Source organism: Ochotona princeps, chromosome 16 (assembly GCF_030435755.1).
Source record: "Ochotona princeps isolate mOchPri1 chromosome 16, mOchPri1.hap1, whole genome shotgun sequence".
NCBI classification, from domain to species: Eukaryota; Metazoa; Chordata; class Mammalia; order Lagomorpha; family Ochotonidae; genus Ochotona; species Ochotona princeps.
In genome coordinates this window covers 50522098-50534752 of record NC_080847.1, presented here as the reverse complement: position 1 = coordinate 50534752, position 12655 = coordinate 50522098, and the positions used below count along the sequence as shown (strand labels likewise).

General features: G+C 61.0%; 1 protein-coding gene and 1 pseudogene across 2 annotated transcripts; one reads left to right on the top strand and one right to left on the bottom strand.

Moving 5' to 3' along the window:
* Positions 1-2192: 2192 nt before the first annotated feature.
* On the top strand, positions 2193-5101 carry LOC101531395 (cytochrome P450 2F2-like; annotated as a pseudogene).
* Positions 5102-5177: 76 nt separating this feature from the next.
* EGLN2 (egl-9 family hypoxia inducible factor 2) lies at positions 5178-12655 on the bottom strand. 2 transcript variants are annotated; one of them, XM_058674243.1, is made up of 6 exons: positions 12521-12655; positions 10492-11558; positions 6611-6730; positions 6119-6255; positions 5926-5993; positions 5178-5724 (listed from the first exon to the last, which is right to left on the bottom strand). In XM_058674243.1, exons 2-6 carry the CDS (start codon positions 11329-11331, stop codon positions 5669-5671), a joined length of 1221 nt encoding a protein of 406 aa, XP_058530226.1. In that variant the 5' UTR covers positions 11332-11558; positions 12521-12655; the 3' UTR covers positions 5178-5668. The 2 variants fall into 2 exon arrangements, with proteins under 2 accessions (XP_058530226.1, XP_058530225.1); XM_058674242.1 differs by lacking the exon at positions 12521-12655 and adding an exon at positions 12122-12251.

The window sequence follows — 12655 nt, the reverse complement described above, 5'->3', positions numbered from 1 at the left end:
CAAGCTTGAGTTTCCAGCACCCAGCTTCAGCCACCTTAACTCCAACCCCACCACTGCACCATTGGAAAGGAGGTAGAGGGCTTGAGAGCAAACAAGATAGTGTAAGATGGAAGGCCCGGCACAGCAGCCTAGCAGCTAAAGTCCTCGCCTTGCACACGCTGGGATCCCATATGGACAGTAGTTCTAACCCTGGTGGCCCCGCTTGCCATCTAGCTCCCTGCTGTGGCCTGCAAAAGTAGTCGAGGGTGGCCCAAAGCTTTGGGACCCTGTACCTCATGGGAGACCCGAAAAGGCTCCTGTCTCCTGGCTTCAGGTCAGCTCAGCTCCTGCAGTTGTGGCCACTTGCAGAGTGAATCAGCGGACAGATCTCCCTCCGTCTCTCCTCCTCTCTGTTTATCTGCCTTTCCAATAAAAATAAAATAAATGTGGGCCCGGCGCCGTGGCCTAGCGGCTAAAGTTCTCATCTTGAACACGCCGGGATCCCATATGGGCACCGGTTCTAATCCTGGCAGCTCCACTTCCCATCCAGCTCCCTGTTTGTGGCCTGGGAAAGCAGTCCAGGACAGCCCCAGGTTTTGGGACCCTGCACCTGCGTGGGAGACCTGGAGGAGATTCCTGGTTCCCGGCTTTGGATCAGCACAGCATCGCCCGTTGCGGCTCATTTTGGGAGTGAATCATCGGACAGAAGATCTTCCTCTCTGTATATCTGACTTTGTAGTAACAATAAATAAGTCTTTTTAAAAATGTTAAAAAAAAAAAAAAAGCAGAGATGGAAACTGAGAAATAGCTGTGCAATGACCAGATACCCACTGTGCGTCTGCTGCGTGCCAAGCACCATCTCACACACCGGGAACAAAGCCGTGAGCAGACAATGCCCCGTCTCGAAGAGCTGGCATCCCAAAAGCAAGACCAGCAGTGAGAGGAGGGCGGGCTAGGAGTGGGGGAAGGCAAAGGGGGAACCCTGGGCATCCCTGCCTGTTGCTGGGGCCAGCTCCTCCAACCATGAGCTCTGACCCCGTCCCACCAGTCACTAGGTCCCCCAATTGAGAAAGGCTGGAGAAGACCTGCTGCAGAGAGAGCAAACGAGCCTGGAAAGCACAGGTGAAGACTAAACAGAACCAGATGGACCAAAAACCCAAGGGTGGGCACTGAGGGGAGCCATGCAGTTGCCCACGGAACACCTGCCTTCCTTGTTGGAGTGCCTGGCCTTCAGCTTCTTGCTAAGGCACACACACTGGTAGGAGGAATGTGTTGCCCCCATAGGAGAGCCATATAGAGTTCCCGGCTCCTGGCTGTGTTGTGGCCCATGCCCTGCTGTGGTGGCATCTGAGGAGTGAGCCAGTGGCTAGAAGGTCTACCTTTCTGTCTCTATGCCTTTCAAACAGAATGAGAATTAGTTAGCAAAAAGTTCTATGCTTAAGAGATGCAGAGACACAGAAGACCAAGAATAAAGCAGAACCGGACAGAAAGGGAGTGAGAGCACAGGGATGCTGCCTGGGGACGCAGAGGCAGGAGAGGGAGAGAGGGAAAGGGGAGAGAAGATAAACACATTCCTAGAAACCAGCAGCTTCTCAGGCTCCATGTGGCCGCGCAGCCCCGGCCTGGGTCCCCCAAGCCAGACACTAACCTGGACTGGATCCGGCCCGCACTTCAGCCTGGCCTCAGGTTGGTGAAGGGCACCTGCTGTGGGGCTTTGAGACCATGCAGACACAGCAGCACGGACCTGGGTTACTTAGAACTTCCCCTGGGAGCCAACACTTGGGAACAGAGGTGACAAGAGTTCAAAGCTGTTTTGAAGACACAAGGGGGTGACCTACAAGAGAACACGCAGCAGCCCGAAAGACAGAAGCGGAAGTTTCCAGCTGATGGCACCAGAACAGTGGGTCCGGAAGGCAGGTACACCGCAAGCAATGGAGGTGGTGAGGGTGCAGGTGTGGTCTCCCTCCCCCCACGATTCTGGGAATCCCAGGCGCAGGGTGGAAAGCTGTGGCTCTCATTAAGCGGTCCCCAAGATGGGAGATGGGCAGGTTATGGTTGAGTACAAGCTCACAGGCCAAGGCAGATGGGCCCTAAGGCACTAGGCAGCCCCGGAGGGGGGCCCCAGCTCCACCCAGGTGTGTGAACTTGAAAAGTCACCAGATAAGACAAGCTGAGGCAGGCAGTGGTAGGGCTGGGGGGAGGGGTGGGAACCCATGAAGTGAGCACCCACCCACCACTCCTGCTCAAGAACCTGTGCAGATCAGACCCCAGTGAAAGGCAGGCACGATCACTGGTCTCACAATGCTGCTGCTGCTGGTGCTGTGGTGGGGCCGGGGTGACCACCACACTCCAGCACCAGGGAGCCTGCCTCCCCTGGCCCAGGCCACTCCCACTACTGGGGAACTTGCTGCAGCTGGATTCTGGTCGCCTGGACTGTACACTCATGGAGGTAGCTGGGCTGGGGTAGCGGTGGCAGTGAGGAGACAGAATCCTGGGGTGCTGGGATGCTAGAGGTGGGGTGTGGGGCTACAATAGCTGATGGGCTGCATTAAAATAAATTACGGATTTTGAATCGTTACTCCCAAGTTCAGGAAAAAGGAGAATGGCTGGCAGGCCTGAGCACCTAGATTGGAAGACAGGCAGCCTGGGGTGGTTAATCCGGGTGAAAGAAAGCAGAGGAACTCTTCTCCCAGCTTAAGGTGGGAAGGGTGAGGAACGGAGGGCTGGGGGCTGGGATCTGGACTTAAAAGTCGTGGGGAGCAAGGGCTAGTAGCCTGGATCAGGAGCCGCTGAGCCCTGGCTCCCCACAGCTCTCCAACCACTGGAGCCCAGTGTTCACTGTGTGGCTGGGCCTGCTCCCCGCTGTGGTGCTGTGTGGCTACGCAGCACTGCTGGACCTGCTGGTGCTGCAGGGAGACCCCTTCTCCGGCCATGGAGCCAAGGCAGTCTTCGAACGCTTCACACACAGAAACGGTGAGACCTGGGCATTGCTGGTGGCACAGTGGGTCTGGGTTGTGCGGGTGGGATTCGTGCAATGTGCAGCCAGGAAAATGCGGAAGGACCTTGGAAATACTCCCACGGGAAAGGGAGGGGCGGGTAGTGCAGGGACCACGCCCAGGCTCCCCCACATGGGCAGCCAGTAGCAGGCAACAGCCCAAGAGTGCAGCCCAAGAAGAGCGAGCAGCAGGTGGGGATCCAATCAGCCAAGGTGTGGTCAGGCTGGGAAGGCTGCCAACTGGGGAACCGGGTGGGGCGAAGCCCTGGATTGCGCTGGGCAACCCAGACCCGCACCCTCTACCGTCACCTGCGGGGATCGTGTTTTCCAATGGGCCACGCTGGCAAGCACTGTGCAATCTCACCCTTGGGGCACCGAAGGAGTTCGGGATGGGCACACAGACCATCGAGGAAAGAATCCTGGAGGAAGCAGCATTTTCGCTTGGTGAATTTCAAGCCACCGCAGGTGCGACCCGGTGCAGGACACAGGGTTGTGGCAAGGCGTGCACCCAGGAAACGGGGTGACACCAGGCCTGCTCACACCCACAGGGGCCCCACTCAACCCATGGCAGCAACTGGACAACGCCGTGTCCAACGTCATTTGTTCTGTGGTCTTCGGGATGCGCTACAGCTACAGGGACCCTCAGTTCATGCAGACGCTGGACCTCTTCAACGACAACTTCCACCTCATGAACTCGTGGTGGGCTGAGGTGAGGGCAGCCAGCCCGTCCCTACCGGCGCCCACCAGTCGACGAGCCAACCAGAGTGGCCACCAGAACTGAGCAGCCTTGAATTCTTGTTGCTGAACTTGCAACCTCAAAGTCCTGGCCAGGTCTCCCTGTGGGAAAGCCAAAGCATGGTGACCTCCTGCAAGGTCAGACTGGGATCCATGTCTGCCCAGACATACAACATCTTCCCCTCCCTGCTGGAACGGATCCCCAGACAGCACCACCAAATCTTCTGGAACTTTGAGGAGCTGTGGGTCTTCATCTCTGAACAAATCCGGTGGCATCAGCAGACGAGGCAGCCATGGGATTTCATTGATTGCTTTCTTGACCAAATGAACAAAGTTCAGGTGCCTGCTACCCTGAACTCTTCGTGCCTCCTGACAGCAGGTGTGTAGCGCGTGCTGCAGCAGTGCCACCTGCTGTTGCCTGCAGGAACAGCGGGGCCTGGAGAACCACTTCCAAGAAGAGACACAGAACCTTTTCCTTAGTGGCATGGAGACCACCAGCACCACTGCACTACGGGCATCCCATTCTTCTCAAGTACCCAGAGGTGGCAGGTCTGCCAGGCTGGGGCCCTGGTGGGTAGGGAGTGGGGGGCAGGCAAGATAGCGAAAGGCTGGAGACGGTTGCAGGTCCAGCGAGTCCACAGCTCCCAGCCTCCACCTGTACCAGCCAAAGTGCAGGCTGAACTGGACGCAGTGGTGGGTCGGATACGCACCCCAAGCCTGGAGGACCGAGTGCGTCTTACACACACGCCATGTAGCACGAGATTCAGTGCTTCACCAGCGTGCTCTCACTGAGGCTGCCGCACGCTTATTCGCAACCACCACCTGCACAGCCACTTCCTGCCCAAGGTACCCAACAGCTTGGCGGGAATCAGGGACAAGCAGCTATTGGCCTAACTCAGCCAGGATGGACACGCTTGGTGCTAGAGGGCACACAGCCATCGCTCCAGGAGCAGGATGAGGGGCCCTTGCCAATTCCACAGTAACCCCATCAGGTGTATCCCAGGGAACATGCATGATTCCTCTTGTGTCCATGCACTAGAACCCTACCCAATTCAAGAACCCGGACAGTTTCAACCCCAGCAACTTTCTGGACGACAAGGGTGAATTCCAAAGCAACGATGCCTTCATGCCCTTTGCCCCAGGTAGGTGCCTGGAGGGAAGGGCTCAGTCCAGGCTTTCAGGGTCCACGGGGCTCACGGTGCACCTGTGCCCCCAGGAAAGGGGATGTGTCTGGGAGCAGGCCTGGCTCAATCGGAGATCTTCCTCTTCCTCATCCTGCAGAGGTTCCACTTGCTGCCTGTGGGGAGCCCAGCCACAATCAACATCAGGCTGCAGTACACAGGCCTGGACAACATTCCCCCCGCCTTCCGGCTCCACCTGGTGGCCCACTGAGGCCCACTACCTGGCTCCCCCACCCTCCCCTGGCCCAAGTCAATAAAGGCCCGACCCACGGCTAGCATTGGCCAGGTGCAGCTCTGAGGTAAACTTTATTACTTGGCTGAAAAGCTTCCACATCCACGGGTCTCCCTCCAGGCCCCAGTCCCTGCCCCACCACGGCAGCCCGGTCCAAAAGGTGCCATGGCCTAAGGCGTTAGGGAGTCGCTTCACATTCCAGGCTGGAGGAGTTGGAGGAGGGGGCTAGGGGAGAGCCCCCAAACCTCTTTCAGCCAGAGCCCATGACTCACGCCAACCCCAAATCCTGCCTCCTGGTGCAAGGCGATGAAGTCTCGCCCCAGCTCTCTGCACTATTGGGGTCGTGACTGGGGCCTGCTCCGGGCATGGTAGCCTCCAGCGCCAGCCTCCGCTCGGTTTGGGCCGCAGAGGCATCCTCCTTGGTCCTCAGTGTGGAGACAGGCAAGTCAGAAGCAGCGACGGCAGCAGGGAGGGGACAGGCACCGAGGCTGCGGGGCTGCCGGCTGCAAGTCGAGGCAAGCTGTCCATGCCGCTCTGGGGCTGGTCCTAGGGGGGCGTGGGCGGCTGCGAGACAGGAACCTGGACGCCCTTCTGTCCTGTCGCTGAGGGTAGAGGGGGACAGAAGATGGGAGTCATTGGAAACGGGACAGAGAAGCAAGGGAGACCTGGGCCAAAGGGAGAGGATGGGGCACAAACAGGCTCACACTGGGCATAGCGAGGAAGTGAGCCATCTAGGCAGAGGGGGACTGCAGAGTGGGACGGGGAGCCCCCCACGGGAGGGACACGAGGCAGGGAAGCAGTACCTAGCTGATACTTGTCTTTGGCTGCTGCCCGCTCCTTGGCATCAAAATACCAGACAGTGATGGCGTACCTGGAAGCAGTGCAGGGCAATGAGCTGCCCATGAGCCACCCCCATCTGAGTCCCCCAGGGCTTCCCCAGCCACCTTGGGGTCTGAGAAAACTTTGCTGGCATTGCCACAGCAGCAGGACTCGTACCTGGTGGCATAGGCGGGCTTCACCTCGTGGGGGTTTCGCCGGTCAGACCAGAAAATGAGCAAGCGGTCAAAGAGCGGCTCGATGTTGGCGACCACGGGGCGGCCCTCGGGGAAGATCTGCAGCAGGCCGCCGTGCACCTGAGGGCAGGCCGCAGGGTGGGGCAGGCCAGTCCCACCAGGCTGGGTGCCCCTTGTTCCCTCCCCCACTCAGGCTCTTACAGTGAATGACAGCCCAGAGTCTGCATCACTATGGAGATTGCACAGGAAATTACTAAAGACAGGAAAACGGGGAGCGTGTTCAGAAGCAGACCGGGTGGGGCTAGGCAGACAGCACCATTCCAGGAAAGGAAGGGGGGAGTTCCCACCCGTCAGCTAGAGGAGGAGCCACTTCTCAGGCAGAGCCTGCAGCCAGCACCCCTCCCCACTCTGGAACCGTGCTTGGGGCAGACCAACAGGCAGGGGTGCAGTATGAGCCCGTCACCCCACACCCTACCTTAACATCCCAGTTCTGATTCAGGTAATAGATGCAGGTGATGCAGCGCCCGTCGCCATGGGGGTTGTCGACATGCCTCACGTACCCCAGCCCATTGCCTGGATAGCACGCCACCATGGCCTGGCAGAGATGGAGAGGGGGGTCTGCGGAAGGTGTGCACGGCCCACAGGGGGACGCAGCTGCCACCTCCCACATCCCTCTCACCTCCCCAGACCCGTCCTCCCCTGGAGTCCTGCAGGGATTTGGGACTCCAAGGGTCCAGCTCCCAGAGCCTTTCTCCTTTTTCAGCCAAGACCTCACCCCCACATCCATCAGAAACCTCACCTCCTGGCCTGAAGATCCCACCCACACCCCCCATGTACTCAGGACCGGGCACTCAGACGGCCCAGCAAACTCAGAGCCCAGGCCTGCTGCTCCAAGACTTGTCTAAAGGCGGGCTTGGGCTGTCCACAACTTCCCCACACCCAATTCCAAAGCTAAGAACCTCTGTCTTTGCCAACAAAGAATCCCCATTATATTATTTCTCTGTGCCCCCATGATCTGAAAAAGAACCCAAACCTAGAGACGCACTGCCTCACTCCTCACTCACTGGTTTCCCAGCTCAGGAAACCCCCGTCTCCATCCTCCAGGAGCACAACCCTGGGGGATCCGAGGTGCTCTGCTCTGGGCTGCCGGGTATACAGCTCTGGCTATGGGTTCTGAGGCTGCAGCCAAGCCCCAGGACGCCTACTCGGAGGGAGGGAGGGAGGGAGGTGGCAAAAAGGGGGTTCAGTGGGAAGGAAAGGACACGGCTACCTCTGCAAATCCAGCTGCCACACAGGATGCAACATCAGGTTGAAGGATGAACCCCCTTGTCTCAGCTTCCTCACCCACGAAGGAGAGGGAGGCAACGGCTACTTCACAAGTGGTTGGGGGATAAGAACCAGTGTCTGCAGACACCCAGCAGGGGCCCTGTCACCACGCTGTAATGCAGGGTAGGCGGGAGGAGTGTAGGGACAGATACCCGGGGCGAGCACACCCCCATCCCATCCTCTGCCCAAAGCCACTGGGGGGGCTGGAGGATGCAGAATGACTCTAAGGGAAACTGGCAGGAAGACCCCCAAGCTTCTTCCCAGGCAGGGTCCACCTGTCTCCATCCCAGGCCCACACGGGGGAGAGGGGACATGTGCAGCACCTGGCCCGTGTGCATGGGGCACTGCTCCACATTGCACACATGCACCTGGCCCACCACAGACCCTGCCCACAGTTCCCGGGTAAAGGCACCAGGAGGCCTGTTGCCGGCCAAGGTCAACCTCCTCCTCCTGCAGCCCCAGGGACACCTAGCAAGAACACCAAAGCCTGGCTTCCATGCCTGCAGAGGGTTTGTGGAAGGAGAGCCTGCAGCTGTGGCTGGCTGCAGCCAGGACCCGCAAGGCCCAGCTCTGGGATGGGCCAGGTAGCCCAGTGAAGACTCCAACCGGAGACTACGCACTACGCCCAGGAGCACCCTCCTCCCACAGCGCATCTGCAGGGCCGGCTTCCCAGCTGGCCACTTCACCCTGAGGAAACCCAAGCATCCACTCAGTTGTCTCCTGCTTTCCAGCACTCTGCAGAGCCTCACCGGGCCTGCCTCATCCCCACCCCAAGGCCTTTGGCCCGATCCGCAGCCTTCTCCTGTGGGACGCAGGTCAAGGGTTGCCCTGTGTACTGACTGTTCACTCCTCTCGCTGAGCAATCAGCACAGGTGCCTGCTGCCCAGCAGTTCCACGGGAGTCTCCCCAGGGCAGTGTCGGTTGCCAGGTCCTTCAGTGCCTCCGCACAGCACGCTTGGTGCGACTCCCAAGCAGAACCATGCCGGCAGGACACAAGCATGAAGAAAGGGCACAGATACAAGGACCCAACCTCCCCCCACAGCATACTCCTTGAGGGCACCCCCATCCCTGGGGAGCCCTCTACTGCCTAATCCCAGAAGGCAAAGCTTCAGCCCTCAGGGAGAAAGCAGGTGAGCTTGTGGTCAGGAGCCTGCAAATGCCAAGGCCCCTGGTAACACCACACCCAGATATGCCACCAGCACACGTGCCCTCTAAGTCAGGAGCTGATCCACAGACAAGGTCACCAAGACCCACCTCCTCCACGCCGCAGTTACAGGGCCCAGGAATGCCTCCCTGGAGGCAGAGCCAACGCCATCCTGTGTGTTGCTCAAGTGAGCAGGACAGAGGGGCTTCACTCAGAAACATCCCAGAGACTGGAGCTGTGGCACAGTGGGTAAAGTTGCCACCTGTGGCACCAATGTCTCATGTGATTGCCAGCTCGTGTCCCAACTGTTCCACTTCCCATCAAGCTCCCTGTTTGTGGTCTGGAAAAGCAACGGATGATGGCCCAAAGCCTTGGGACCCTGCACCCACATAGGGGATCCGGAAGAAGCTCCTGGCTCCTAGCTTCGGATCTGTCCAGCTCCTGCCATTGCAGCTGCCACCTGCAGAGCAAACCAGCAGATGGAGTATGCCTCCCCCACTCCTCTGTAACCCTGCCTTTCAAATAAATCTAAAAAGACACGACATGACTGAGGTTCAGGCTGCTGCTGGCCAGTAGCATGGGCATCCGGGTACCAGTGCCGCTGTTCCCGCATGTCCCAGCTCCTCAGGGCTATCCCCCAGAGCCGGGGAGGGCAGCAGGAGGCCACCCTCCAGCAGCAGGCAGGCCTGGAGCTCCTCCAGTGCTGGAACGGACTCCCCAGCCCAGCTGTTCTCACCTCCTCAGGGCAACCAAGGTCACTGAGGGCTTCTAAAGAGTCCTGACAACTCCTATGCGCCTCCTCAATGCCAGCCAGGATTCAGTCCCAAACATATGCTAGTCACAGCCAAGGCACCAACCTGCTCCCAGAGCAGTGCCCCTCCCTTCACTTCCCACCCCTTCCCGCCAGAGGGGAAGATACTGAACCCTGCACAGGGGGCTGCACCCAGGCAAGAACAGCACCAGGTCTCCTGTGATCAAGCAGCAGGAGGCAGGCAGGCGGGTCTCCAGCTAGGGAGGAAGCAGGCCTCAGCCCTGGGGAGCTGGTCCCTGGGCCAGCGCTGGCCTTGGAGCAGGAGAAACAAGATGGGATCCGAGGGAGGCAGGGGGAGGGACCTCGAACAGGCAGTCCCACACCCGCCACTGGTACAACACAGGCAGCAGCCACTCTAGATTCAGGAGCAAGGCCCTCACACTCATCCCAATGGCACGTCAGGGACCTGGGGAACCTGGTAGGACTCTCATGCCGAGCCCTGGATGCCAGGCTCTTGACTGGACAGCCAGGAGCCCAGGACCTGACAACTGTCCATCAATGCCAACCACGTGAGTGGGATTTCCTGGGAGAAAAGTCTATGGCTTTTGGCAGAGTCTCAGAGAGACTCAGATTCCAAAGACAGACTGACAACACTCAGCATGGAGAAAGAAAGGAGGGCCAGGCTGAGCACAACAGTTGGTGAGATGAACAGAGCAACGGAGCACACAAGGTGGGTCGGGCGGGGACGGCAGCAGCCCAGGGAGGGGAACTGCCCTCTGTGCACACACCCTAGCAAGTGCTGCCGCTCCTCCTCCAGCCTGGGAGCCAAGATGCACACACAATCCTCTCGGGGCGGGCCGGACGGGCTAGACAGGCCAGGAGGACGGAGGAAGGAGTGTGTGCCTGCCTTCATGTGCTGACCCACCTCCTGACTACACAGTGCCCGCTCGGTGACAAGGCTGCCCGAAGCCCCTGCTCAGAGCCCTGGCTTACGAATGCAGAAATCCCAAGTGTGCATACTCACCACAACAGCTGCAGGAGCAGCACTCCCACCCCACTGTGCCCGGGGATGTAAACAGCCAGCACAGTGCGCCTCCCTCAGGTCCCCCCCAAAAAGCGTCCCTGGGAGCTTTACCTTAGTGCGCCCATTGATGACATAGCTGCCCAGTCGCCCAGCGCAGTGGCGAATGACGGTGTCCACGTGGGCCATGAGGGTGCCGATGCTCTGGCAGCCTGGCTCATGACCTTCCACCCAGGCGATCTGGTCCCCGCGGATGCTGCGCGGTGGGATGGCCCGCTGGCTCACCAGCTGTCCATCCCGCAGGCGACCGCTGCACTTCAGGGCCTCCACCTCAGCTAGCACGAGGCCCCCCAATGCCGCCCCCAAGAAGTTGTCCTTCACACAGATGCCGTAGTACCGCATGCAGGGCACGATGTAGTCCAGGGCCAGGCGCTCTGGCGCGGAGGGCCGAGCCTCCTCCTTCCGCCGGGTACTCAGCTCTCCAGCCCCGCTGCTGTGTCCAGTGCCACCCTCCTCCTCAGCCCCCTGGTTCTCTTGCCGGGCCCAGGGCCGCTTGCAGGGTGAAGGGGCATCTCCCCCATCCTCTGCCCACTTCCGTTTGGGGGCCTCAGGCCGGGCACCCTGGGCGGCCAGTCGCTGGCACCCCTTGGTCACCAGTGCTGCAGCGCCCTCACTCCGCAGCGGCCATAGCTCACCACCATCCTGGCCACCCAAGCCCTCCCGCAGGGCGCTGGCAGTGGTGGAGGTGGCCGTGACTCTGGGGGCCCCACTCCCCACAGAGGCCTCGCCAGCTGCAGGTGCTCCGGGACTGTGGTGGTAGGAGGGCAGCAGGGGACAGGCCAGGTAACTCTCCACCCCCATCCTGGCACGGCCAGGCTCCACAGGCTCTGACACAGACCCTGTCAGGGGAGGGCGAGCCTGACTCAGGGGCTGCGGCTGGCACGGGCTGTCCATGGCAGCAGTGTCTTCATCCCCCGGGCATGGAGGGCACGGCCCGGGCCCATGGTGCCACCCTCCACCACCACCACCTCCTCCACTTGCTGCAGCTGGAGGCCGCTGGGCCTGCTGCTGGGCAGGGTGAGGCAGGACAGGCAGCAGCGGGTCTCGTGCCCTGGAAGTACACGGCGGTCTCCAAGTCCACTGGGGTCCCTAGCGGCTTGGGAAGGGACTGGTCAGGATGGCTGGATAGAGAAAGAGAGAGAGAGAGAGAGATGGAGGGAGGCAGGCTGGGATATGGGGATGGGGTGGACCACAAACTGCAGCCCTGAATATGGGGCACCAGGGTCCCCCAACCTTAGGACAAGTCGGGGAGTCGCCGAAAGACATGGGACAGCGAGACGAGCAGCCGGAGAAAAGGGTTGGATAGGGGGAGAGGACTGCCAGGGGACCAGCCGAGTGCCACCAGGTAAGCAGAGAAGGGGAAGTGTGTATGTGGGGGGAGGGAGTAGGAGGGACTGCACGGGGGGTGGGGGCTCCAGGGAGACGCACAAAAATGTGGGGGGTCCCCAGCCTAGAGGGAAAGAGGGAATCCAGAAAGTCCGAGTTGGGGACAGCAGAGGTCAACAGGCAGAGGAAATCGGGGAGACCTGAGACAAAGAGAACGGAGGAGGAGGGGGGGTACGCAGGGAGCAGAAACAGAGACCGGAGGGAAGCCGGGAGGAAGGCCCTGCGGGGCCGGACAGGACGGCTGGTAGGGTCGTGCAGGGCCCGGGCGGAGGAAGCCGGCGGGGGGGCGGGCACACACCCACACGGAAGGGAGGTCCCTGGCGACCGGGGCGCAGGCACCCCGGGACAGGACGGAGGAGGATGCGCCTCTCCCCTCGGGGCGCTCCGGCCCCAACCTCTTCCGAGAGAACTCCAGGCGGGGTGCGGCGGGGGGGCCGGGAGGACCCTGCGCCGCCGCCCCCACAGCCGGGGCTCGGCCTCTCCGGCCCCCCTCCACCCCACAACGGCCGGCACCCAAAGTGCCCCGCGCGCGCTTCCTCCCGCACCCCACCCCCACCGTCCGGCCTCCCCTCCCCCTCCCCGGGCCGCCCAGGCGGGTCCCGACTCGCGTCCTCCACACGTTCCCCACCCTCTTCCCTCGGTCCGCGCCCCGACTCGGGGTTCCGCCTCCTCCCAGGTCTCCCCGCGACCTCCTCACCCAGCTTTTTCCTCCGGCCCCGGCGCCGCCGTTTGTGCCAGCCGCCCTGCGCCGCACCGTGCGCCATACCCCGCCCCCACCGCCCGCCACGCTCCGCCCCCGCCTCGCCCGGAGAGCACGTGACCGCGGGCAGGC